Raw genomic sequence first — 26214 nt, forward strand, 5'->3', positions numbered from 1 at the left:
CAATTTGACACATTAGAGAAGCAGACCAATTAACCACATGATTTCATGGCAAAAAAGCAATTAGACGTGATTTTAATATGAACAATTTAAGAGAACATGACTGTTGATACACCGTATTACACATTTTTTAAAAACTCTGAATTATTATATTTATGCATGTGACTGAGTGGATTTATGAATCCCTTAAGGGCATAGTGACCTTGCCTTTTAGGTTTGTAAATCTTCCTCATTAAGTCCTTAAAATCTGGGGAGAAATGAGAATATTTGTAAACATGGTAGAAAATGTTTGAGGGAATTTAAATAAATTTGTTGAAAGGGTTCATTGTTTATACAAATTTAATCTGAAAACCCTGTGAATGAGTGTACACTTCATGAATAAATATGTTATACTAATAAATTAATTTAAAATTCACCAGAATACAAATGAAAGTGTTATTCTTATTTTCACACAGATTTATAAATGAAATAACAACATCCATAAGTTGCAACTTAAAGTCTTAAGAGAAACTATTTTTTAAAATCTGCAACTGTAATGACCTAGTCATCCCACTTCTAGGTATTTACCCTAGAGAAATGAAAATTCAAGTACACACACACACACACACACACACACACACAGATAAATGTTTTTAGTAGGTCTGTTGATAATCGCCAAAAGCTGGGGTGGGGATGGAGGAATGAAGACATCTTGGTCAAGTGGAAACAGCTCAAATATCCTTCAAAGATGAGTGGATAAACAAACTGTGGTCCATCCAGAAAATGGGACACTACTCAGCCATAAAAAGGAGTGAAGCACTGACACACGCTACAGTGTGGGTGAAGCTTGAAAACATGGTGCTAAGTGAAAGAAGCTAGACTCAAAGGGCCACTTATTGTGTGATTCCAATTTATCTTGAAAAGACAAAACGATAACGACAGAGAAACAGATCAGGGATTCACAGGAGCTAATGGTGGAGGGAGTGAATATCTGACTATAAAGAGGAAGCCCAGGGCTTCCCTGGCAGTCCAGTGGTTAAGACTCTGTACTTCCACTGCAGGGGGCACGGGTTCGATCCCTGGTCAGGGAACTAAGATCCCGCATGCCCCGCTACACAGCCAAGAAGTTAAAAAAAAAAAATTAAGTTAAAAAAAAAAGAGGAAGCCCAGTGGAGTTGGTGGGGGTGGAGGGAGGAGAGGAGGGTCAGGGGAGAGGGATGGAACTGTTCCGTTGTCCGACTGTGGTGGTAGTTACACAAACCTACTCAGGTAATAAAACTCACAAAACTGTACAGAAAAGGGCAATATTCCTGCATGTTCATTTTTCAGACCTTACAACTGGAGTAGATTAAACGTTAACTCACAACCCATTCGTGATAAAGAGGATTTTGTGCACCCGAAGTGTGCCCCCAATATGTTTGAAACTCGAAACATGATTATGAAGACTTCATTGTTACCTTCAGAGAGACGACGGTGGTTTTGTTTTTACAGACATCATCCAGAATGCTGAGGGTGGCATTCATCAGTGCACAGTAGGAAACCTGTATCCCAGAGGGAAGAGCATTTGTGAGCATAGGTCAAGTGTGCAATGTACAAACTGGGCCATCGAGCCCACCACATGGGGTGATCCTGAATTCCTGATGTGTCACAAGTCTCTAGAATTCTCAGGGAGATAAAAACTCACCTTTTGATCAGAATTGGAATCATAGCATCTTTCTCTTCCATAAATAAGAAAAGAAAACATCAACCAACAGCAAAACTATTGAGTGGGATGAAAAGACCAGTGGTCCAAGTGGAATATAATTCAGCCATGAGAAGGACTGAAACACTGACACAGCTACAACACGGACGGACCTTGAAAGCACGATGCTCAGTGAGAGAAGCCAGACACAAAATGATATATAGTGTGTGATTCCATTTATATGAAATATCCAGAATAGTTAAATCAATGGAGATAGAAATTAGATTACTGTTTATCGGGGGCTGATGCCAGGGGAGAATACAGAGTAACTGTCAATGGGTACATAGGGTTTCTTCTGGGGGTGATGAAAATGTTTTGGAGATAGAGGTGGTGGTTGCACACCATTGTGAGTGTACTAAATGGCTCTGAATTGTACACTTTAAAATGGTGAATTTTATGTGTATTTCACAATTTAAAGGAAAACAACCGTGAACCAAAGTGCATGGGAATTCCAAAGCTAATTTACAAACTCATATTTAATATAGTGACATCAATACCCGAAGATGCTTCTGGAGTCTTTACTTACTAGAATGACTTCATTAGAGAATCAAGACATCCAAATTCCTCTGCCTGGCTTGGAGGCTGTGTATCACCCATCCCATATCACACAGATGCAGCACATACACCTTCACTAATAGTGAGACTCCAATACCATTTCTTCTTGTAGTAAACAAATCCCCAAGTTTTAGATAGACAAATGTCCTTCCTTTCCAGCTTTCCTTGAAGCTATGTGTAAGCAAAAGTGATACTGGGTCATACTCTTAAAGGGAAGGACTGTGCCTTTCACTTCCCTTTCTCTTCTGCCCACCAGCTGGATTGCAGACTTGATGTCAGGAGCTGGAGCAGCCATTTTGGACTAAAATGAGAGAGACGTGTTGGTGATGGCAGAGTATTACGAAGCCATCATGTCAGCTCTCAGCAGCTTATACTCAGACTGTTACAAAGAGATAAATAAATTTATATCTGGTCTAGGCCACCGTATTTTTTGACTTTGTTAAAGCTGCAAAACAACATTCTACCTAAGTGCCTTCTGGGAAAACTTCAAGAACTAGGAACCTTCAAAAATACTTACATATTCAGGCTCCACTGCTGCTCCCACTTGGCATAGCTGGACCCACTCATTGTTGGGTATCACATCTTCTTTACACTTGAAGGGAACCCCTAAGAAGAAAAAACAAAAACAACCAAATCAAACTTAATCACAGCAAGATACGATTAAAAGGCAAGTCTGATTTCTTCACCCCCTGCTTGAAATCCATCCATTGTCATATTATACAACAGTGGAAATGAACAAACTACAGCTACACGCTACGTCAGCGACTCTGAGAAGCATGATAGTAGGTGAAAAAAACAAATCAGAAAAGACTATACATAATATGATACCATTGTTATAAAGCTCCAAAGCAAACCAAACTAAGCAAGGAATGTTTAGAGGGGGAATATTTTAAGTAGGGGAATTACAAAGTTCCATGTGGTTCCCTCTGGGGAGGAGTCAGGGATATGGAACAGGGAAGAAGCATGTAGGAAACGCAATGGCATTGATGATGCTCTAGTTCTTATGTTGCCAAGGGCCTCAGATATACTCATTTTATTATTATACTTCATTGCCTCCATATAAGTTATCTATACTTTTAATATATCAAATAATCCATAATTTAAAAAAATTTAAACCTTTCAAACTTCCCCATGGATTGATGCTTCAAAAATAATTTATCGAATGAGTAATTAATGAATGAGTAAATGAACAGAAAAAGAGAGAATATGTGGATGAGGTAAAAAAAGAAGAGGGTCCAGAGGTTGGGAAAAGTGAGGATTCTACAACCAAAGCAAGACACAGATTCCATTGCCGAGACATGCAAGGAGATGATTACTTTTTGCAGCTTGAAGTTGCCATATTTCCAGGAGACTTCTGGATTGGGATGAAAGCCCACCATGCAGCCACAGCTGTAGGAGCCCAGGGTATTGGTGCAGACAGAATTTGGGCCACAGGGTGATGGATCCTGGAGGCATTCGTCAATATCTGCGAAGAACTCAAGAATATCAAACAACTCAGAGGAGTAAGGAGATACTTCTTTCCAGGGATGTCCAGCAAACCCTCCGCTCACCTATGCAGTCCACTTTTTGGTCTATGGAGTTGAGCTGTCCATTGCTTGGTGCAAAGCCAAGGTGGCAGGTACAAAAGTAGCTCCCGGGGGTGTTGGTGCATGTCGCATTGAAAAGGCACTTATCAAGGCACTCATCAATATCTGTGGAGTAGAGAATGGGCATGAGGCCGAGTGGGCCACCAAGTCAACAAAAATCATGCTTCGCCTTCCAAAGCAGAGAGTGGTCGCTAAAACATGGCATCCCAACCAGGAACTACATTTCCCAGAACCCTCTGCATCTAGCTGGGATCATGTGACTAGCTTTCACTTATGGGAACATGACACATGTCACTTCTGGGCCAAGGTGGTTAAGAAGTGGGTGTGCCTTTTCTCTCTTTCCCCACTGCTGGCTGGAACCAGGAATTCTAATGCCCTAAGGGATAGAAGAACCAAGAGATACAAGGAGACTGGACACCTATATCACCTTGTGGAGGAAAGCTGCCCTTTGGCCAAGTATATCCATATTGGATTTATATGAGAGTAAGAAATTTCTATTATGTTGAACTAGTGGTTCTCAACTGAGGGAGATTTGCCCCTCTGGGGACCTTGGTCAATGTCTGGAGACATTTTTGTTGGTCGCTGGGATCCAATGGATTGAGGCAAAAGATCCTATAATGCACAGGACAGTCCCCCAGAAGAAAGAGCTATCCAGCCCCAAAAGTCAATAGTACCAAAGTTGAGGAACCCTGACCTAACTAATCTCCTTCAGAGGGTTTCTGAGCCAGCTGCCATGCTCTGAAGAAGCCCAAGCAGCCATGAGGAAAAGTTCATAAGGAAAACTAAAGGGCCAACTGAGCTTCCAGCCAGAGACCAGTGCCAACTACCAGCCATGTAAGCAAGGTCATCTTGGACCTGCCAACCATCCTAGTGCCCCGGAAACACCATAGGGTCAACCCACAGAATCATGGGCAAGAACAATTGATTGTTGATATAAGCCACTACATTTCAGGGTAGTTTGACATCCGCTGAGAAGTCCCCAAAATGGCTGGAAGAGTTACCTGTACACTTGAAAGCCTCAGGTTTCTCAGGGCTCCACAAATCAGGTGAAAAGAACCCTGGCAGGCAGGAGCAACTGTATTTTCCCAGGATGTTGGTGCAGACGGAACTGGGACCACAAAGTGTCGAATTCCTGGAACATTCATCCACGTCTAAGCAGAAAATCAAAAGGATGAAGGATGCTGAGGTTACAGCAGCAGTTCATAGCCCTACCACTGACCTAAAGACAATGGGTTTCCCCAGCTCCTCCGGGCTCACCTTCTTAAACACATTTGCATCACTATGAAAAGGAAACATTTAGAGGCATGTGTATGACCCATGCAAATCTTCTGATGAGGCTCCCCACAGCTCAGGATAGAATCCATACTCCTCATTAGACTATATAAGACCCTGAGAGTCTGTTCCCAGCTGAGCTCATCCTTTCCTTCTAATCTCTTCATAATTCATGATCTGGATTCATCAATTACCTGTAGGTTCACAAAGGCTCATTCTCTCTCACCTGTGTTCCCTCAGCCTCAAACTCGTTGATGAATCTCAATTCCTCTCCAAGAAATCACTATATCAGAGTGGAGGGGTAGAGAGCATGGACATCTTGAGTTCAAAGCCTGGCTCTGCCCCCTTATAATCTGCATGTTACTGGGTGCTATGGAGTGAATTACGTCACCCCCCCAAATTCATAAGTTGAAGCCCTACACCCCAGTGGGATGGTATTTGGATGTGGAAAATAATTAGGTTTAGATGAGGTCATGAAGGTGGGATCCTCATGATGGGATTAGTGCCCTTATGAAAAAGAAGAAGGAGGAGGAGGAGAGGGAGAAGGAGAAGAAACACAAGAGCTCTCTCTGCCATGGGGGAACACAGCAAGAAGGCAGCTGTGTACAAGCCAGGAAGAGAGCTGTTTCCAGAACCCTACCATGCTGACCACCTTGATCTGGACTTCCAGCCTCCAAAACTGTGAGATAATAAATCTCTATTGTTTAAGCCCCCCAGTCTCTGGTACTTTGTTATGGCAGGCCTGAGCTGACTAATACACTGGACAAGAGAATTCATCTCCGTGTGTCTCCGTTTCCTCCTCTGTGGAAATGGAAGTAATCATAGAACCCACCCCATAAGGTTGTTCAGAGGATTACAATAAGATGATAACTTATGTTTAAAAACTCACAACAGAACCTGGACAGAGCAAGTACTATGTTAAGATTCGTTAACTAAAATAAAAAGTTAATGGCAAACGTGTTGAGCTTTCTTTGTGGCAGGCAATGAGGAAGATCCTTTACATGCATCCAATCAACAAATTGCTCACAGCAGCCCTTGAGGTGTGTAAACTAATATTTCCATTTTTCAGAGGAGGAAACTGAGGCTTCAAAATTGTGCAAAGTCACATGGCTTGTGAAAGGCACAACCGGGATTTAAATTCAGGTTCTGTCTGACTCTGGAATTTTTACATGACAGCTTTCCAGCCTGTCTTGAGTCTCAGAGACTGGAAATTTGGTGATTAAATTGATATCTGTCCTGCACAAGCCCACCCTGAGTTACCAGCAGGTGTAGCCTCATTCAGAGGCAGCAGATCATGGTGGCTGAGGTATGAAGTCACACTAGGCATAGTTCTACCATGACTCTCTTATTTCCTTTCTATCTGACCTCGGGAGAGGTGATTCCACCACAATGGAGGCTCAGTTTCCTCATCTATAATATGGGTATAAAGTACCACTGATAGCATCAGGTTGTTGGGACGACTGAATGAGCACATATATGGAAGAGCTTAGTGCCTTGGCTGGGATCCTGCCTTCAAGACTGTGTACGTGCTGTTCCCCCCTCCTGGAACACCCTTCCCCAGATAACCCGTATCTCACTCCCTTCAGGTCTTTTCTCAAATATCAACTTCTCAGCATGGCCTTTCCCTACCACGCTATTAAAACTACAACTTCACCCTCGAGTACTCCCTACTCACCTGTCCTGCCTTCTTTGTCTTCATCTCCTTTAACTATCCCTGACCCACAATATGTCCATGAACGTATTTTGTTTTCTCCCTATCTCTCCCCACACTGGATGATAAGTTCCATGAGAACAAGTACTTTTGCCTGCATTACACACTGCTGTATCCTCCATCCCTAGAAGAGTGCTTGGCATGTAGTAGGTGTTCAGGAAGTGTTTGTTGAATGAATGCATGAATGAATGAATGATTATTGGCTTCAGCTTTGCAGATGAGGGCTTTGAATTCAGCTGAGACCCACCTCAAATCCTCCCCCACCACTGCTGTCTTTGCAAACAGATTGGATTTGATTCCCCAAGAGACCCATGAACCTACCTTCACAAGTCTCTCCCAGGCCCTGAAAACTCATCTTTCCCCTGCTGGATTCAAATCCTGGGTTGCAGACACAAGAGTAGCTTCCAAGACTGTTGTGGCAACTTGAATGCTCTGGGCAAGTTCTGGGATCAGCACATTCGTCCACATCTGGTGAGTGGAAATGGAAACTCCGGTCAAGGCAGAGGAAGCAGCGAGGACAGGAGACTGCAATCAGGAGATTCACTCCACCTGTTCTCCACCTGATGCTCCCCAACACCCAGACTTTCCCCTTCTCTCTAACGTTCTTGTAGGTAAGCATGGTCTTGAGAATAATGCTGGTCAACCGTATGCAAGCAAAAGGGTGGCAAATAGTCTCAAGCCACAATGATCATAGATTGCATAAAATGGCTGTCATTACCTTTACTCCTCCCTGTGTCCACAACTTGGGATGAGGGTTTGTGCCGTACCATGCGACATTGCCACTCCTCTCTTTAAGATGTGGAGTTTTGTTTCCCCAGCCCTTTGGACTGTAGCTGGCTCTTGACTTGCATTGGTCAATAAATATGGCAGAAGCAATGTGGTGGCCAGTTCCAAAATTAGACCTCGAGAAACTTACTTGCTTCTGCTATACTTTGGACCCCTTGCCTCTGCCATATGAACAAACCCCAAGTGTAATTTTAAAAAAAAGAAAAAAAGACAAGGTGCAAGAGAGTTGGATGCATCCCAGATGAGCCCAGATATGTGAGACAGCCCAGCCAAGATCAGCAAAGCTGACCCACAGCTGTCCACAAACACATGAACAAGCCCAGTGGAGACCCAAAGAACTGATCAGCAGAGCCCAACATAAACTGTCAACATGTGGAATCCAGAACTAAACAAATGGTGGTTGTTTTAACCACCAACTTCTGGGGTGATTTGTTACTCAGCAATAGCTAACTGCTACAAATAGATCAGAAAAGTCAGAGATGACTTCAAATGTCTCTAACTCCAAACCAAGGGGGTATGTTGAGGGCTTGATCACTCCATGCCTTGCTTGATAGAGTCACCCTCCCTTTAAATAAATAATAGTGCTGCAGCAAACTCAGGAAGATGGAGCCCTTGTCTCTTGGTGAGAATATTCTGGCTGCAGTGCAGAGGATAGATTCAAGGGACCAACACTAGAAAAAGGGAGAGACTAGTGAGGAGGCTGTTGCAATAATGATGAAACCTAAACCAAGGATGGAAAAGAGTGAAGAGATTCAAGACATATTTAGCAGGAATTTTGCCCAACGACATGATGACTGATTTAATATGGAAGGGGAGGGAGGATCAAGAATAACTCTCAGGTCTTCATTCAAATACCTTTCAGGGAAAAGTTCTGAAGTTTGGGTCTGAGCTCTCCCCAGGACAGAGTTTATCTCAGCGCTACTGACACTTCGGACCAGATCATTCTCGGCTGTGGGGAGGCTTTTCTGTGCATTGGAGGATGTTCAGCAGGATCTCTGGTCTCTACCCACCAGTTGACAGTAACACAAACCACCCGCCTCCACCACCAGTTGTGACAACCAAAAATGTCTCCAGACATTGTCAATATCTCCCTCCCACAGGGTGGTGAGTGAATCACTCTAAGGATAGAGCTCCCCGTTACTCTCAAATACTGCCTGACCCACTGCTTAACTCATAGTAGGCCCTCAACGGGAGTTCAAATTCAGGTTCTTCTTCTTAATAGCTGTGTATTCTTGGACAAATGACTTTACCTCTCTGAGCCTCGACTGGATTATTTCTAAAATGAGGATCATAATCCCTGCCACATAGGATCACCATATGAAGTTCTTAATTAATCGAGTAGGTAAAGAAGATCAGGTTCTCTATACCTTCACAGATGGAGTTGTTAGAGGTGAATCCAACTTGGCAGCTGCACCTGTAGCTTCCCAAAGAGTTGGTACACTCAGAGTGCTCTGGGCAGACCCCACTGTAGAGGCATTCATTAATGTCTGAGGAGCAGTGGAGGACATTGGAGAGACAAAAGATTAGGTGTCTATGGTTAGAAACACAGGTACCGAACTCAATAGGAGCTGTCCACCAAAGACGCATGCCTGAGACCCTGAGCGCATTACCTGTACAGGTGAAATGACCTGGCTTTCCTGGGTTCCAGTTATTTCCAGTGGGAGAAGAGAAACCAGGCAAACAGTTGCACTTATACCTCCCCGGCAGGTTTCTGCAGATTGAGTTAGGACCACATGGTGGGTGGCTTTGAGAACATTCATCTATATCTGGAGAGAAAAAGAGTCAGAGTGTTACAAATTTTCTTCATCTTGTGAAACACTTTGTATTTTCCAAAGTTGGTTGAAACAATGTCTTCCATCCCATATGCCCTTAATTCAATGCCCTTTCATTGGTATTCCCTCCATCAAGCCCTGGGGTCTATATTTCCTCCCCTTGAATCTGAGCATGCTTGTGACTATGGTGGTGGTGACACTAGGTCCTAAATATACCATGTAAGTCATAAAAATGTCACACACTTCTACCTTGTTCTCTTGAGATGCTCATGCTTGACTCAGCTACCACACTGTGAGGAAACTCAACCAGCCATGAAAAAGCAGCCCACGTGGAGAGGAACTAAGACCTCCAGCCCACAGCCCTGGCAGAGCAGCCAGCCAACAGCCAGCACCAGCTTGCCAGCCTTCTGAGTGAGCCCCCTGCAAAGTGGATCCTCTAGCCCCCAGTTGAGCCGACTCAACTAACGACGTGTAGAACAAAGTCAAGTCATCCTCAGCAAACTCAGTCCAAATGGAAGATTCATTCATGAGCAAGATAAATGATTGCTGGTGTTTTAATACACAAAGTTTGCTGCTCCCCAGCAATAGATAACCAGAACAGTTCCCAAACCCACCTCTAGGTATTTACTCATTGAAGCACCCATAGAATTGTGCAGTCATGGTACCATGGGGTGGTCCTCCCCTAATCTCCTTCAGCCCTACTCTGTCAAGTCACCCTAAATAAACACTCACGATGCACTTGTCGTGCAAATAGAACTTAAAGGCAAGTATCCTATAGCTCCGTCCCAGCAAACTGTGCCTCTCCTAGAGAGAAATCTGTACCTGCCACTATATATCAAGATAAGATCATAGGAATGTTCGTTCCAGCTTTAAGTAATGAAACATTAGAAAGACCTAGTGTCCATCAATTGCAGGGTGATTAGGTCTGGAGTTGACATAAAGAATAAGGTAGCATGGTCCTTCATTTGACAAATATCTATCAAATATTCACAATGTGTTAGGTACCACAGGTCAAAGACATAGAGCAGACAAGATCCTTGCTGTAGTATCTAAATTTTGTAGACGGGGAATGATGCTCTCACCCTTATTTAAAAACAAGGGACCAACAAGACTACTGTGCTTACTGAATAACCCATGAACTGTAGCCTAAAGATTTTAAAAAGTATGTTTGTACAGATGGCCAATGAAAAGATGCTCAACATCACTAATTATTTGAGAAATGCAAACCAAAACTACAATGAGGTACCACCTCATACCAGTCAGAATGGCCATCATAAAAGTCTACAAACAACAAAGTCTGGAGAGGGTGTGGAGAAAGGGGAACCCTCCTACATGTTGGTGGGAATGTAAATCACTGCTGCCAATGGAGAACAGTATGGCAGTTCCTCTTAAAACTAAAAATAGAGTTGCCATATGATCAGCAATTCCACTCCTGGGCAATATCCGGACAAAATCATAATTTGAAAAGATACATGCACCCCAATATTCATAGCAGCACTGTTTACAATAGCCAAGACATGGAAGCACCAAAATGTCCATAAACAGATGAAGAAGAAGAAGATGTGGTCCATATGTACAATGGAATATTACTCAGCCATGATAAAGAATGAAATAATGCCATTTGCAACATGTGGATGTACCTAGAGATTATCATACTATGTGAAGTCAGACAGAGAAAGACGAATACCGTATGATACCACTTTTATGTGGAATCTAAAATATGACACAAATGAATTTATTTCCAAGCCAGAAATAGACTCCCAGACATAGAGAACAGACTTGTCATTGCCAAGGGAGTGGAGGGGAGGATGGAATGTGAGTTTGGGATTAGCAGATGCAAAGTATTGCACATAGGATGGATAAACAACAAGGTCCTACTGTACAGCACAGGGAAATATATTCAACATCCTGTAATAAACGATAATGGAAAAGAATCTGGAAAATATATATATATATACACACACACATATACACAGACACACATATACATATATATACATATATATATAACTGAATCATTTTGCTGTACAGCAGAAACTAACACAACATTGTAAATCAACTACACTTCAATAAAAAATAATTTTTTTAAAAAGTATGCTTGGGGCTTCCCTGGTGGCGCAGTGTTTGAGAATCTGCCTGCTAATGCAGGGCACACGGGTTCGAGCCCTGGTCTGGGAAGATCCCACATACCACGGAGCAAATAGGCCCGTGAGCCACAACTACTGAGCCTGCGCGTCTGGAGCCTGTGCTCCGCAACAAGAGAGGCCGCGATAGTGAGAGGCCCGCGCACCGCGATGAAGAGTGGCCCCCGCTTGCCGCAACTAGAGAAAGCCCTCGCACAGAAACGAAGACCCAACACAGCCAAAAATTTAAAAAAAATTAATAAAAAGTATGTTTGGGGCTCCCTGGGAACTATCATAATACAAATCAGTTCTCTTGTTCAGAGCTCAGCAAATGATTTACAGCCCATAAGTCAAATCCAGCCTGCCACCTGTTTGTATAAATAAAGTTTTATTAGAACACAGCCCCACTCATTTATTTATGTATCATCTATGGCTGCTTTTGCACTACACCTGGAGTACTAAGTAGTCAAGAGAGATCATTCAGCCAGCAACCTCCAAAATATTTACTATCTGGCCCCTTACAGAAAAAGTTTGCAGACCCCTGCAAACTATGTCAGAGGCATAGTCGAACCTTTACAGTCAAGAGGAGAGTTTGGGTCTAAATATAAGGACTAAAAACCAAAAACTTAGCTTATTCTGGGAATTATTTTAGTTTCTATTATTTATGTTAATAGTAGCTCTTGGGACTGTACATGTGCCTAGCACACTGCATACACTACTGCATATAATCTCAAATATCCTTTAATGTAGGTACTCTTATACTCCCATTTTACAGATGGAAATAGTGAGGCTTAGAGAGATTAAATACAATTTCCCAATGCTTCACAACTGGACTGTGGCAAATAGGTAAGTGGTTGAGTGATCGCTATTACACTCAAAAAGACCTGGGTTTGAATTCCAGTTTGACTGATCCTAAAGAAGTCATTTCAGTTCTCCAAGCCTCGGTCTTCTCACCTGTATGGTGGAGATCATCACAACGACTACACTTGACGTAATGTGAAAATGCACATAAAGCCCTTCACACAGGGCCTGGCACTCAATACATGCAGAAATTCTTGTGATTTGCAAGGAGGGGCGACCAGAAGGAAATCAGTGGTTATTTCTGGATATTGACAAATAGCATAATTTTGTTCTTTTTATTCTAACACTTGTCTCTAATCATTGGAGGTTTTTGTGACCAGGAACAGAAAGAAAGAAAGAGAGAGAGAGAGAGAGAGAGAGGGAGAATGGGGGGGGGGGGGAGGGGACGGAGGGAGGAGGAGGAGGAAGGAGGAAGGAAGGAAGAAGGAGGAAGGAAGGGAGAGAAAGGGGGGGTGAGAAGAGGAGAGGGAGGGAGGGAGGAAGGAAGGAAGGGATTAATAAAGGAAAGAAAGAAAGAAAGAAAAGAAAGAAAGAAAGAAGAAAGAAGAAAGAAAGAAGAAAGAAAGAAAGAAAAGAAAGAAGAAGAAAAAGAAAGAAAGAAGAAAGAAAGAAAGAAAGAAAGAAAGAAAGAAAGAAAGAAAGAAAGAAAGAAAGAAAGAAAGAAAGAAAGAAAGAAAGAAAGAAAGAAAGAAAGAAAGAAAGAAAGAAAGAGAGGAAGGAAGGAAGGAAGGAAGAAAGGGAGAGACAGGGCGGGAAGGAGGGAGGAAATAACGCTTGGGAAAAAAGAAAAAGTGCCTACATCTGCTGCCCAACCAGCTTCCAGCTGATTTTCCAACCAAATGCTCGGGGATTTTGAGGGGGCATGAACTCACCTTTGCATTCCACTCGTGGGTCCCTGAACTTTGTCAGTCCATTGCTGGACAGGAAGCCTTTTTTGCAAGTACAGTAGTAACTTGTTGAAGTGTTGGTGCAGGTTGCGTACGCCGGACACATGGTGGTATCTGCACATCCATTCGTATCTAGGCAATGGAGAAGAAAGGATTTGGGTTAGAGCACCGAGTGGGGCTGCAAGGGAAGCCAGCGCAAGAGAAGGAAGGTGACTGCTATGGGTTGAATTGTGTCCCCCCTCCCCAAAATGTTGAAGTTATTGAAGTCCTAAACACTGGTCCCTGAGAATGTGATCTTATTTGGAAATAGAGTCTTTGTGAATGTAATTAAGACCTAAATTAAGATGAGATTATACTGGAGCAGGGTGGTCCTTTAATCTGATATGACTGGTGTCTTTCTAAGCACAAGAGGCGAGGCACAGAGACAGGGAGAACAGCACGTGATGATGGAGGCAGAGATCAGAAGAATGCATCTACAAGCCAAGGACCACCAAGCCTGACCAGCAACACCAGAAGCTAGGAGAGCTTGGAATAGATTCTCCCCTACAGCCTTCAGAGAAAACACCTTTATTTCAGACTTCTGGCCTCCAGAACTGTGAGAGGATACATTTCTGTTGTTTAAGCCACCCTGGTTTGTGGTAATTTCAGCAGCCCTGGGAAACTGATACAGCCACCAAGGGAGCTCAGTGAAGGACCTTATAGACCCCAGACGCTTGCTGCTCCAAGTGTGGTCCACAGACCAGCAGCAGCAGCATTGATTGGCAGTTTGATGGACATGCAAAATCCCAGGCCCCGCCACCAACCTACTAAATCACAAGCTGCATCTGAGCAAGATCCTCAGGTGATTTGTGTGCACATGAAAGTATGAGAAGCGCTGCCCTGGATACTTGCTACTCCAAGTGGGGTCCACAGACCAGTAGAATCTGCCTCATCTGGGATCCCCAAGAGATCTTGGGAAATCAGATGCTGATTCGGGTCTCGGATGGACCTAAGATTCTGCATTTTTAACAAGTCCCTGAATGAGCATCAGAGCTCTAGACAGAAGAGTTATGAGCGAACATTACAGCCCTGCAACTGATTTTATTGCAGCCCCTGCTGACATCTTGATTTTAGCCCAGTAGGACCCATTTCGGACTTCTGACCTCCAGAGCCGTAAGATAATGTTTTTGTTATTTTAATCCACCAAGTCTATGGGGATTTGTTAAGGCAGCCACAGAAAAAGAATCCAGTTCCCATTATACAGCTGTGGAAAACTGAGGGTCAGAGATGTTCAGTGACTTGCCCAAGGACACACAGCTGGTGAGAGGCGGCAGCAGGCCTGTCAAAATCCAAAGTGCGTGGTTTTCACTACTGCTAGGCAAGAAGAGGTGGGTCTGGCTGGAAACGCAATAAATCTTCCGGCAATTTCTAAGACAATTCTATGCAAAAACTTTTGCAATTGGTTGTTTCAAGTCTGTTGTCCTGACGGACTGGGAGCTCCCAGAAGGCAGGGGTTTGTGTCTGTCTCACTTACTGCTGTGTCCCGAGTGCATAGTGGGTGCTCGGTAATGAAGACCTCACTGAGAAGGTAACATCTGAGCAAAGACCTAAGGGAGCTGAGTGAGTGAGCTATGAAACTATTTAAGGCAGAGGAAACAGCAAGTGCAAAGGTCCTGTGGCAGGACCATGCCTAGTGATGTCATGGAATTACAAGACGGGTGTGGTTGGAGCAGAGTGGATGACGGGTGCATGGGAGGAGGTGATATGACAAAATCATGTAGGATCTGCTGGACCATTGTAAGACTTCAGCTTTTTATCAGAGACAGATGGGAGCCATGGGAGAGTTTGAGCAGAGGAGGAATACAGCATCACTTAGGTTTTAACATGATCCTTCTGGCCACTGGTTGGAGGATGAACTGTATCGGAGCAGATGTAGGATGACCAGGTAGGAGGCAACTGCACTTGTCCAGGTGAGCGATGATGGTGGATACAGCCCAGGTGGGAACAGTGGTGTGCATAAGATTCTGGGTTTATTCAGAAGGTAATGCTAACGGAATTTGCCGATGGATTGGATGTGGGATGTAATAGAAAGAGAGAAGTCAACAAAAGTGCCCCCATCTTATTAGTCGGATGGGAAATCACGGGAAAGCTCTTTATAAAGTGCTGCAAAAACTAAAGGGACAGATTTTCATTACTAAGGTCTTGAGATCCAGACTCTTTGCTGCCTGCACTCTGCCTTGTTTATTTCCCTTCCCTGCCCTATGCCTCAGATTGTAACTCTCTTCTCATTTCCAGCTTCCTCTTTCTTCTACAAAGGCAACATTTCTTTTTGCAGATTTACTGTGTATTACCATTTGTGATCTCTCAACTCTGAGTTCCCATATTTCTTTTCTTCCTCTAGCTCAATCTCTCAGGACTCAAATCCACCCCAAACCAGAATAGCAACACGGTCCTGTGTGACCGGCCACCTGCCAGCTTCTCTAGCTCATCTTCTACCTGGTCCCACCAGCCACACTCACCTTTGCTCAGTTCTCCAAATTCTTTCTGGCCTGCAGATCTTGAGACTTGTCAGAATCGTGTGAGCCAATTCCTTACAATAAATATTTACATATACTTATATGTAGCTATCCATTCTATTGATTCTGTTTCGCTGGATAACCCTGACAAATACAAACACCTACTATATGCCCGGCAATATTCTAAGCCCTGTGGATTCAGCAGAGGAAAAAGACATACAAAATTCCCCACCTTCACGGAGATGATAATCTGATGAGGCATACAATGTCAAAAATAGGGTAGTCACTGAGAAGATAACTCATGAGCTGAAGCATACAGAAGGTGAGGGAGGAAGCCATGTATATATAGGGAGCAAAAGATTCCAGGCAGAAGGAACAGCACATGCAAAGGCCCTGGGGCAGGACAGTGCCTGGCGTGTTGCAGGAACAGCAAAGAAACCCGGGTGGCTGGAGCAGAGTGAGCAAGGGAGAGAGAGGGAGGAGGGGAGGGCAGGGAGGAGACAGGGCAGGTCATGCAGGACTTTGTGTGCAGCAGGGAGGACTCAGACTTTTGCCCTGAGGGAGGAGGGAGCCCTGGAGGGCTGTGGGCAGAGGTGGGGCGGGACCTGACTCAGGGGCTCACAGGCGCCCTCTGGCCATTCTTAGAAGGGCAAGGAAACAGGAGACCAGGGCAGAAGCCACGTCAACCATCCAACTGAGACATACACATGATCCTCAACCGTGAGCAAAACATCTTAATAGATGGTCACTTAATTGACCAACATAGAAAATGAGACTCAAGGAGGCAAAGAGACTTTAAAAAATATTAACTACAACTACCATTTCCTAGGTGTCTTCCATGTGCCGAGCCCCTCCCTTAGATGTTCTGCAGTCTTCACGATAATGCTTTGAGGCGAGATGACCACGCCATCCTGGTTTTCCCACGACTTTCCTGGTGTTAGCACTCAAAGTCCAGCATCCTGGGAAACACCCCTTCCCTCCAGTCTGGGGCAAGCCAGGATAGTGGGTCACCCTACTTCAAGGTAAACGTTAGGACTCCTTTCTACAGATGTGGAAAGGGAGGCCCAAGAGAGTTTGTAAAACCGTTCCCAGGTCACACCACGAGTCACAATGCAAGAGAGAGCCAAGCAGAGTGGATGGATGTTAGGGGGGAGACCGGCTCATCCTCCTGGCTGTGCTCCACCACTGGCTACCAGCTTTGGTGCAGCTGCAGCTGAGCCAAGAAGAACCAGTTAATTTGTGATGCTTGGAGGAGGAGAGAGAGGAGGAAGGGGGGAAGGAAGAGGGGGACAGGGAGGAAGAAGAGGGAGGGGAGGAAGAAGGGAGAGGAGAAGAGGGAGGAGGAGGATGAAGAGGAGGGAGAGGGAGTGGAAAGGGGGAGGGGGAGGGGAAAGGGGGAGGGGGAAGGGGGAGGGGAGGGGAGGGGAGGGGAGGGAGAGGGGGAGGGGAAAGGGGAGGAGGAGGGGAAAGGGGGAGGGGGAGGGGAGGGGAAAGGGGGAGGAGGAGTAGGAAGAGGGCTAACATAATTGAGCACTTACTATGTTCCAAGTATCGACTAAGCACTGCCTATATCTTCCCTCATTCCACCCTCATTAAACCCCTGTGGGATTAACTCCCCTCACTCATTTTCGTGGAACTGAAGCCTTGGGTAATTTACCGAGATACCCGAGGTCCCCATGGCGATGAGCCCTGGAACCAAGATTCGAACCCAGGAAGCGTGACTCCACAGCCCACCTCATAACAACTCCACATGGAACTGAGTCATCACTACTTTACTCCATTAGGTAGGGGTTGTCATTAATCAGGTGACAAAACCGAGTGACAGAGGCATTTGCCCAAGGTGGGGGAGTCTCTTACCAAAATGTGTCGACAACCGCCGCGTCCGCTCACCTGCAAGGAAAGAGAAGTCGATGGATCCCTTTGAGATCTGGCCATGACCCATCCTTTCAAACCAGGCTCCCTTTCTCTGTGGGTAACAATGATCACAGTGGTGAGTTATGAAAGAGGGAGTGAGGATGTGAAGAGGAAAACCCAGCCTCTTCCTGGGGATTTACCACCATCAGCTCACGAGTTCTTCACACCTTGCCAAGTAAGAAAGGATGGGATTCCAATGTTCATGGAAGCACTTTTTATATGAGCCAAGACATGGAAGCAACCTAATGTCCATGGACAGATGAATGGATAAAGAAGATGTGAGATAGATATATATACACATACACATACAATGGGATATTACTCGGTTATAAAGAAGAATGAAATAATGTCATTTGCAGCAACATGGATGGACCTAGAGATTATCAAATTAAGTGAAGTAAATCAAAGACAAATATCATATGATATCACTTATATGTGGAATTTTTAAAAAATGATACAAATGAACTTATTTACAAAAGAGAAATAGACTCAGACATAGAACACAGACTTATGGTTACCAAAGGGGAAAGGTGGCGGGGGGAAGAGATAAATTAGGAGTTTGGGATTAACATAGACACACTACTCTATATAAAACAGGTAAACAACAAGGACCTACTGTATAGCACAGAGAACTATATTCAATTTCTTGTAATAACCTATAATGGAAAAGAATCTGAAAAAGAATATATATACGTGTGTGTGTGTGTGTGTGTGTGTGTGTATAAAACTGAATCACTTTGCTGGACACCTGAAACTAACACAACATTGAATATTAACTATACTTCAATTTTTAAAAACAGTTTAAAAAAAGGGGGGTGGGGGGAATTCTCTGGCGGTCCAGTGGTTAGGACTCCATGCTTCCCCTGCAGGGGGCATGGGTTTAAGCCCTGGTCGGGGAACTAAGATCCCGCATGCTGCACGGTGAGGCCAAAAAAAAAAAGTTTTAAAAATATGGGTGGAGGGGGGATAGCAGCCGCTCTCGGCCCTACCCCCATCCAATTTACCTGATTGGCATCGCATCCCCCCCCTGCCCCTGTCTCGCTGACCTAGAAGTATTGCCTGACAGATGCAGGAGTGTAACGGCCTCTGAGCAGGTGAACCTCTGTGGTGTAATTCACACTCCAGAGCTCCTCCTGGGATCAGGCTGTGGCTGAAACTCTCCTGAAACACCTTCTGAGTGGCTGGTTCTTCCCCTATCCAATCCTGCTTCCCTCCCTCCCCTACAAGTGTCTCCTGAGAGCCCCTCCTTAATAAATTACTCACACAAGAATCCTCACCTCAGACTCTGCTTCTATAGAAATTAACCAAAAGCAGGTGGTGATCCTTATTTTTGTTTCTTTGGGTTTTTAAAAAAATTTTTTTATTGAGGTATAGTTGATCTACAATGTTGTATTAGTTTTGGGTGTACAGCAAAGTGATTCAGTTCATATACATATATATATATATATATATATATATATATATATATATATATATATATATATATATATATATATATATTCTTTTTCAGATTCTTTTCCATTATAGGTTATTCCAAGATATTGAATACAGTTCCCTGTGCTATACAGTAGGATCTTGTTGCTTATCTATTTTATATATAGTGCTGTGTATCTGTTGTTTCATTTGTCTTTATCTTTTTTTAAGAAGGTAATAATTATAGTAAAAAAAAAATTCAAACAATGCAGACGTATATAAAATTAAAAGTGAAGATTTCCCTGTGCCCCATTGTTATACCCAGGGGTCACCACTGTCAAAAGCTTAGAGTGAATCCTTCAAGGCTAGGTCCTATTCACAAACTCAGTCATGTAAATATAACATTAAATATAAATGAATTTATCAATTCACACAATTTTCTGAACACAAATGGTATCACGCAACATACAGTCCTCTGTGCTGTCCAACACAGTAGCTACTAATCATATATGGCTGTTTACACTGAAATCTATTAAAATTAAATAAGATGAAGCATTGATTCTTCAATTGCAGTAGCCACATTTAAGTTCTCAGTAGCTCCATTGACTAGTGACTACTGTAGATCTAGAACATGTTCATTGTCATAGAAAGTTCTTTTGGACACCTCTGTCTTACTATTACTTTCTTTTTTTTTTTTATATGCAATATTTTATTTTATTTTATTTTTTTAACATCTTTATTGGAGTATAATTGCTTACAATGGGTGTGCTGTTTCTGCCCTATAACAAAGTGAATCGGCCATACATATACATACGTTCCCATATCTCCTCCCTCTTGCATCTCCCTCCCTCCCACCCTCCACTATTACTTTCTTTTTCCTGTAACCAAGAGCAGCAAAATTTGCCAAGTGTTGAAGGTGAGCAATGGGTACATGGGAGTTTGTTATACTATTCTCCCTACCTTTGAACGTTTAAATATTTCTATAATTAAAAAAATTAAGAAAATAATGTTTGGGGCAACTTTCCAAGTCAGTTCACATGACCAAACTTAATTAAGCTTTTTATCAGCTGTATAGCATTCCATTATATCCATGGGCTCTAACTGTGCCCTAGATAGCTAGGTAGCCCAAGATCGAACAAAAACTTCACACTCTCCTTTCCATGGTGTAGAATTGACAGTAGGAGGCAACTACCCTGCCATGGACTACATTTCCCAGCTCACCTTGCATCCAGGTATGGTCATGTGACCATGCACGGGTCTTGACGTGTGTCACTGCCGAGCCTGGGTTTTAATAATGTGGCTTCGCCGCTGTCTGCAGAGTCTCTAAGATACTAGTATGGCTGAGCCACAAAACAGAAAGCATCTGGGTCCCCGAATCACTACATGTAGGAAAACCACCCACCAGCCAGAAATATCCTCATTGGACTCTTAAACAAACGAGAATGAAATTTCTTTTTCTTAAGCCACTGACAGTTTGGGGTTTATTTGTTACAGTAGCTTGGGTTGGTCTCACAAATGCAACAATTTATCCAGCCAGTTCCCTGGTGTAAGCATACATTTAGTTTATTCCAAGTTGTTGCCATGTTTTTTCCCCCCAGTGGACAAAACACCCCATTCAGAGCCCACACTTCACTGCTGCAAGATGCCATAAGCTGCCCCTACACCAACACCCACACACCATCTCGGGAGGAACGAGAGTAGGGTGAGGAGATTTGAAAGATTAACTCTTCGTACCATAAAGACTGAGTTTCCCAAATAAGGCTGAGCCAGGAAACTGAGACACTGAGAACACAGAACTGGCCATGTTTCTCCTCCTGGATCCAGCAGGAGCTTGTGTGGAAGATGAGAATACTGAACAAAACATCTAAAAATGCACTTTTTTCCCCCATGTTGAGTTGTAGTTTAAATAAATCCCATCCCCATCTCCACTGCCCCATCATTCATGAAGCTCTCCTCACACATGCCAGGTAGTATACAACGTTACCTCTTTGGTTTTAAGCTTCACAACATCCCTGTGACATAGGAACCCTCGTTACCTGTATCTCGCAGCTGAGGAAACTGAAGATCAAAGAGGTCGTGTGACTTGCCTGAGGTCACACAGCAAGTTTAAGGCACAAGAGAAAAAGCCTGGGTGGGAACCGGGAGACCTGGATGTTATCCCTTGTTCAGCCACGGACTAGTTTGTGGCAAGTGTCCACCTGTGGCTCAGCTGCCTGGGTCAGAAGATTCTCCTCCCCGCCATGCTGGGCATATAGATTCCCCAACTTACGTCTTGTCATTGGTTCCAGTGAGGGTAATGTGAACATTCCCCAGGTGTATATACCACAACACCCTGTGAAGAAAGAAAAGAAAAAAACACCATGACCCATCAAGAAGCTCTTTGGACTCAACCTGAAAAATTACTCTTGGTGTAGCCTCATAGAAACAGGTTTGATGAGCTTAGATGAAAACCCCAAGTGAGTGACAAGCATACATTATTTTATATAACCTTCACAGCCACCATTCCTGCTTTTCTGCACTTCATTTTCATTTTCCATTTTGTTTGTATTATCTTCATTTTTTTTTTTCATTTACAAAGAGTTCCAGATGATTTTCAAAAACATACATTGAGGAAATTCCCTGGAGGTCCAGTGGTTAGGACTCCGCACTTCCACTGCAGGTGACATGGGTTCGATCCCTCATCGGGGAACTAAGATCCCGCAAGCCGCGCAGCACGGCCAAAAAGAAAAAAAAAAAAAAAAACTAATAAGAACCTACTGTATAGCCCAGGGAACTTTACTCAATATTTTGTAATGGCCTATATTGGAAAAGAATCTAAAAAAGAGTGGATATATGTATATGTATAGCAGAGTCACTTTGTTGTACACCTGAAATTAACACAACATTGTAAATCCACTATACCCCAATAAATATTAGAAGAAAAAAAAAAACCCCATACATTGAAACATGCATTCTCAAAAGAAATGATATCTCCCCCCAAAAGCAAAACTTGGTTCTTGGGGAGAGATGAAAAAAATCTTACTCTTCATGTATAAGACACATACAGATATACATATAATATATAAATAAGTATATAGTATATCTGTAGTATTAAATTTTTATCGGAGGGTAAGACAATTTTTTTAACATCTAAAAGGCAGTGCAGTCCCCCAGCATTTAGCTCCTCTCTCACCATCATCACATCGTATCATAATCACCATCATCATCATCATATTATCTTCATCTTCAGCATCACCAACAGTATCACCACCACCATCAATGTCGTCATCACCACTCTTTGCTTATTAAGGGCAGAATAGAGTGCTAATGGCCAGCACCAGTGCTGACAGCCCAAAGAAACAAGTCTGCATTTTAGCATTTGAGGTCCGCAAATTACCTGCTCCTTCTAATGAAACCTGCCAGTCGACAAGTCCCACAGACCCAAACTCCCAACTTTCTTATTATCACTAACTGAAATTCTCTTGCTCTTTCATTATTTTAAAGGCAACAGAACATTGTGTTTAAGCATACCAGCGCCAGGGTCAAAATGCTTGGGCTTAAAAATCTGGCTTCACCAATTACAGACTACGTGGCCTTGGGAAAGTTACTTAATCTCTTTGTGACCAAATTTTCTCCTCAGTGAAATAAGGGAAACGGATCCAATGTACAACACAGAGAAAACCCACGCTTGTTGCTTAGATAAGGTCCCCCATTCTTAGATTTGAACCAAAGACCAAACCTCACGAGACCCGTGAAGGAAACCATGACATGAAAGATAAGCAAGACCAAGAAAAACTGACACCTGAAGAAAAAAAAATTAAGAGAACAGACAGGATGGTTCCATCTCATTGTTCAGGCCTCAGCACAAACAACACTTCTTCAGAAATACCTTCCCCTGACTTCCCTCTTCTACGTAACCGCCAGTCACACTCTAGGACAATTTTTTTCATAGCGCTTGCCACTCCCTGAAATGCTTTTGTTTATTTGTTATTTGGAGCAGCATAGTTTAGAGATGTACAGACTCTGGATCCAGGATGCCTGTTTTTAAATCCTAGCTCTACCCCTTACTAGCTAAGTGGTCTTGGGCAAGTTATTTAATCTCTTTTGCCTCATTTTTCTCCTCTGTAAAATGGGACTATTTTATTTTAATTGGGGTATAGTTGCTTTACAATGTTGTGTTAGTTTCTGCTGTACAGCGAAGTGAATCAGCTATATGTATACATATATCCCCTCTTTTTTGGATTTCCTTCCCATTTAGGGCACCACAGAGCACTGAGTAGGGTTCCCTGTGCTATGCAGAGTGTTCTCATTAGTTATCTATTTTATACACAGTAGTGTATATCTGTCAAACCCAATCTCCCCATTCATCCCACCCCCACCCTTTCCACCCCTTGGTGTCCATACGTTTGTTCTCTACGTCTGTGTCTCTATTTCTGCTTTGCAAATAGGTTCATCTGTACCATTTTTCTAGATTCCACATACATGCGCTAATATACGATATTTGTTTTTCTCTTTCTGACTTACTTCACTCTGTATGACAGTTTCTAGGTCCATCCATGTCTCTACAAATGACCCAATTTTGAAAGTAAAAACAAGAATAAACAAATGGGACCTAATGAAACTTAAAAGCTTTTACACAGCAAAGGACACCATAAACAAGACAAAAAGACAACCCTCAGAATCGGAGAAAATATTTGCAAATGAAGCAGCTGACAAGGGATTAATCTCCAAAATATACAAAGAGCTCATACAGCTCAATATCAAAAAAACAAACAACCCAATCAAAACATGGGTGGAAGACCTAAATAGACATTTCTCCAAAGAAGACATACATATGGCCAAGAAGCACATGAAAAGATGCTCAACATCACTAATTATTAGAGAAATGTAAATCGAAACTACAATGAGGTATCACCTCACACCGGTCAGAATGGCCATCATCAAAAAAATCTACAAACAATAAATACTGGAGAGGGTGTGGAGAAAAGGGAACCCTCTTGCACTGTTGGTGGAATGTAAATTGATACAGCCACTATGGAGAACAGTATGGAGGTTCCTTGAAAAACTAAAAATGGAACTACCATATGACACAGCAATCCCACTACCCTGAGAAAATGGGACATTAATGACCCAATATCAGAGGCATTTAGTGTAGATTGAATACATTCTCTATTTGAGGAACTTAGAACGGTGCTACTTGGGAGGTTGCTAGTGGCTTCCTTTCTTCATATCTCCTCCCGCCGGTATGTCAGCCTCACAGGGGCAGTAACCTGTCTGTTTGTTCACTGCTCTATTCTCAGCGCCTAAAACAGCACCCAGCATACAGTGGGTACTCAGGAAATACATGTCAACTGAATGACTATAACGAAACTCTTCCTTGACAGATGAATTCCCTGAGCCGACTGATTTTGGTCAAAGGTTCCCCAGTGAAGATGTTTGCAGTGTCCAGCCTAGAATTACGATCTCTTGGCTGCACGGTCGAGGCCCTGCCTTTTCCTTACAGTCTATTTCCAGTGCAGGCTCTCCCCAGACCCCCTATTCAGGTTCATACGCACCCCAAAAGAGGAGAAAACGGAAGCTCCACATCGTGCAGGTTCTGTCATTCAGTGAAGAGCACTTTCTCGCTGTTCCCAGGGTTTTCAGTAACAGGGGGTGTGGGGAGAGGGGAAGGGCAGAGCCAGAATTGCTCAACACAGCCAGGGCATCATGGTCCTTTTTGCTGAGTCGCCTCCACTCATAAAGGACAGTCTGACAAACCTCTAATCCTCTCCTTTCTCCACAGTGAAGAGAAGTTTGTCTGGCTGATGGGTCCCTGTGTGGGTCTATCTCCCTCTCTCTCTCTCCTTCCTTCCTACTCACTTTTTTCTTCCCCCAGCAACATCTATCTCCCATCTCTCATCACCTTATTTTATTGCACCCAATAATAAATAAGCTTCCACTACCCAATGAAGCAAGCCCCAAACTCAATGGTCTCCTCCCAGCCTGCCCCATACAAACCATCATCAGAGCCCTCAGGTACCAGGCAGTGTGCTAAACACGTTTCCAATAAAATTTAATTTCACTGTCATGTCAACATCGTATACTAGGGATTCTTACCCTCATCTATTTCACCAAACAAGTACAATTAAAATGGAAACCAAGGCTTAGAGAGGAGATGTGACTTGTCCAAGATTACCTGGACCCGAGCTTTGAATCCGGGACCCTCTGACTCCAAGGTCCAGAGCTTTCACCATTTCATTTGCCTTTAGCTCCCCGCGATATCTGATCACTGGACAGTGACACACCCCATTCCCAGCACTGCCCCCAAATCAACCCAACACACATACACACACACACACACACACACACACACACGTGCCATCTCATAAACACGGTGGTCTAGGAATGTCTTAGTTAGGGTCCCCCAGATGCAGATGCTCAGACAAGGATTCTCGTGAAAGTAGTTCATCAGGGAGCTGACCCTACAAAACTCCAGCTGGGGATGAGGGAAGTGAGAGAGGGAAGGGAAAGAGCCTGCAGTGATTGTTATCAAGCAAGTTACCCAGTAAGAAACTGAAACTTAATGTGGCTGGGAGCCTCTGGAAGGTAACCTAGAGCACACTCTTCAGAGTTATCCCAAATGTCAGGGGAGGCAGTTGGGGTATTTATCCACCAGTTACTGTCAGTCACTGATTGAGGCTTGTGTCAACCCAAGACCTCGCCTCCAAGCAGATAGAATGGGCTCCAGTTCATAACCCTGTTGATAACAAAATGCAGTGGCTGGCACATGTCAGTCTAGTGTGCCCTAAGGGTTGAAGGTCACAGGTGTGGGCGGGCACCAAGAACACCTGCTCCAAACCAAAACTTAGGTGCAAAGACCAGGCCCAAGTTCTTGGGAAGAAGAGCCCCGCTTGTTTTTATATTCTCCTTTTTTGCTCTGTGCAAGGCAAAATATCCACGGTGGAGTCATGATCGCTGAAGCAGATTCATCAGTGGTTCCATCTGTTCATCAGGAGACCCTACCCAGTGAGGCTGCAATTAAGAGCCAGCACAGAAATACAGTAAAGTTCACCAAGAAGGAAGATAAATGGAGCTATGTTAAGAGAAGCTCTGGAGGATAAACACAGACTCTATAGCACCAGATCGCCAGGGGTCCAAATCTTG

The 26214-nt window shown here is 43.5% G+C and overlaps 1 protein-coding gene across 1 annotated transcript in view; it reads right to left on the reverse strand.

The window, feature by feature from the left end:
* The window catches only part of ADGRE1 (adhesion G protein-coupled receptor E1), a 49308-nt gene extending 24619 nt beyond the window's left edge, over nt 1-24689 (reverse strand). Inside the window, exons 1-13 of the mRNA XM_036847686.1 lie at nt 24627-24689; nt 21362-21424; nt 17623-17655; nt 13256-13402; nt 9238-9393; nt 8995-9114; nt 7163-7309; nt 4860-5009; nt 3823-3963; nt 3599-3737; nt 3014-3018; nt 2790-2878; nt 1434-1517 (exon numbers count right to left, since the gene is read on the reverse strand). Of these exons, the coding sequence (XP_036703581.1) occupies nt 1434-1517; nt 2790-2878; nt 3014-3018; nt 3599-3737; nt 3823-3963; nt 4860-5009; nt 7163-7309; nt 8995-9114; nt 9238-9393; nt 13256-13402; nt 17623-17655; nt 21362-21424; nt 24627-24657 (1305 nt within the window). The 5' untranslated portion in view covers nt 24658-24689. The remainder of the gene's footprint in view (nt 1-1433; nt 1518-2789; nt 2879-3013; nt 3019-3598; nt 3738-3822; nt 3964-4859; nt 5010-7162; nt 7310-8994; nt 9115-9237; nt 9394-13255; nt 13403-17622; nt 17656-21361; nt 21425-24626) is intronic.
* Nucleotides 24690-26214: the final 1525 nt, after the last annotated feature.

This window comes from Balaenoptera musculus, chromosome 3 (genome assembly GCF_009873245.2).
Source record: "Balaenoptera musculus isolate JJ_BM4_2016_0621 chromosome 3, mBalMus1.pri.v3, whole genome shotgun sequence".
NCBI lineage: Eukaryota > Metazoa > Chordata > Mammalia > Artiodactyla > Balaenopteridae > Balaenoptera > Balaenoptera musculus.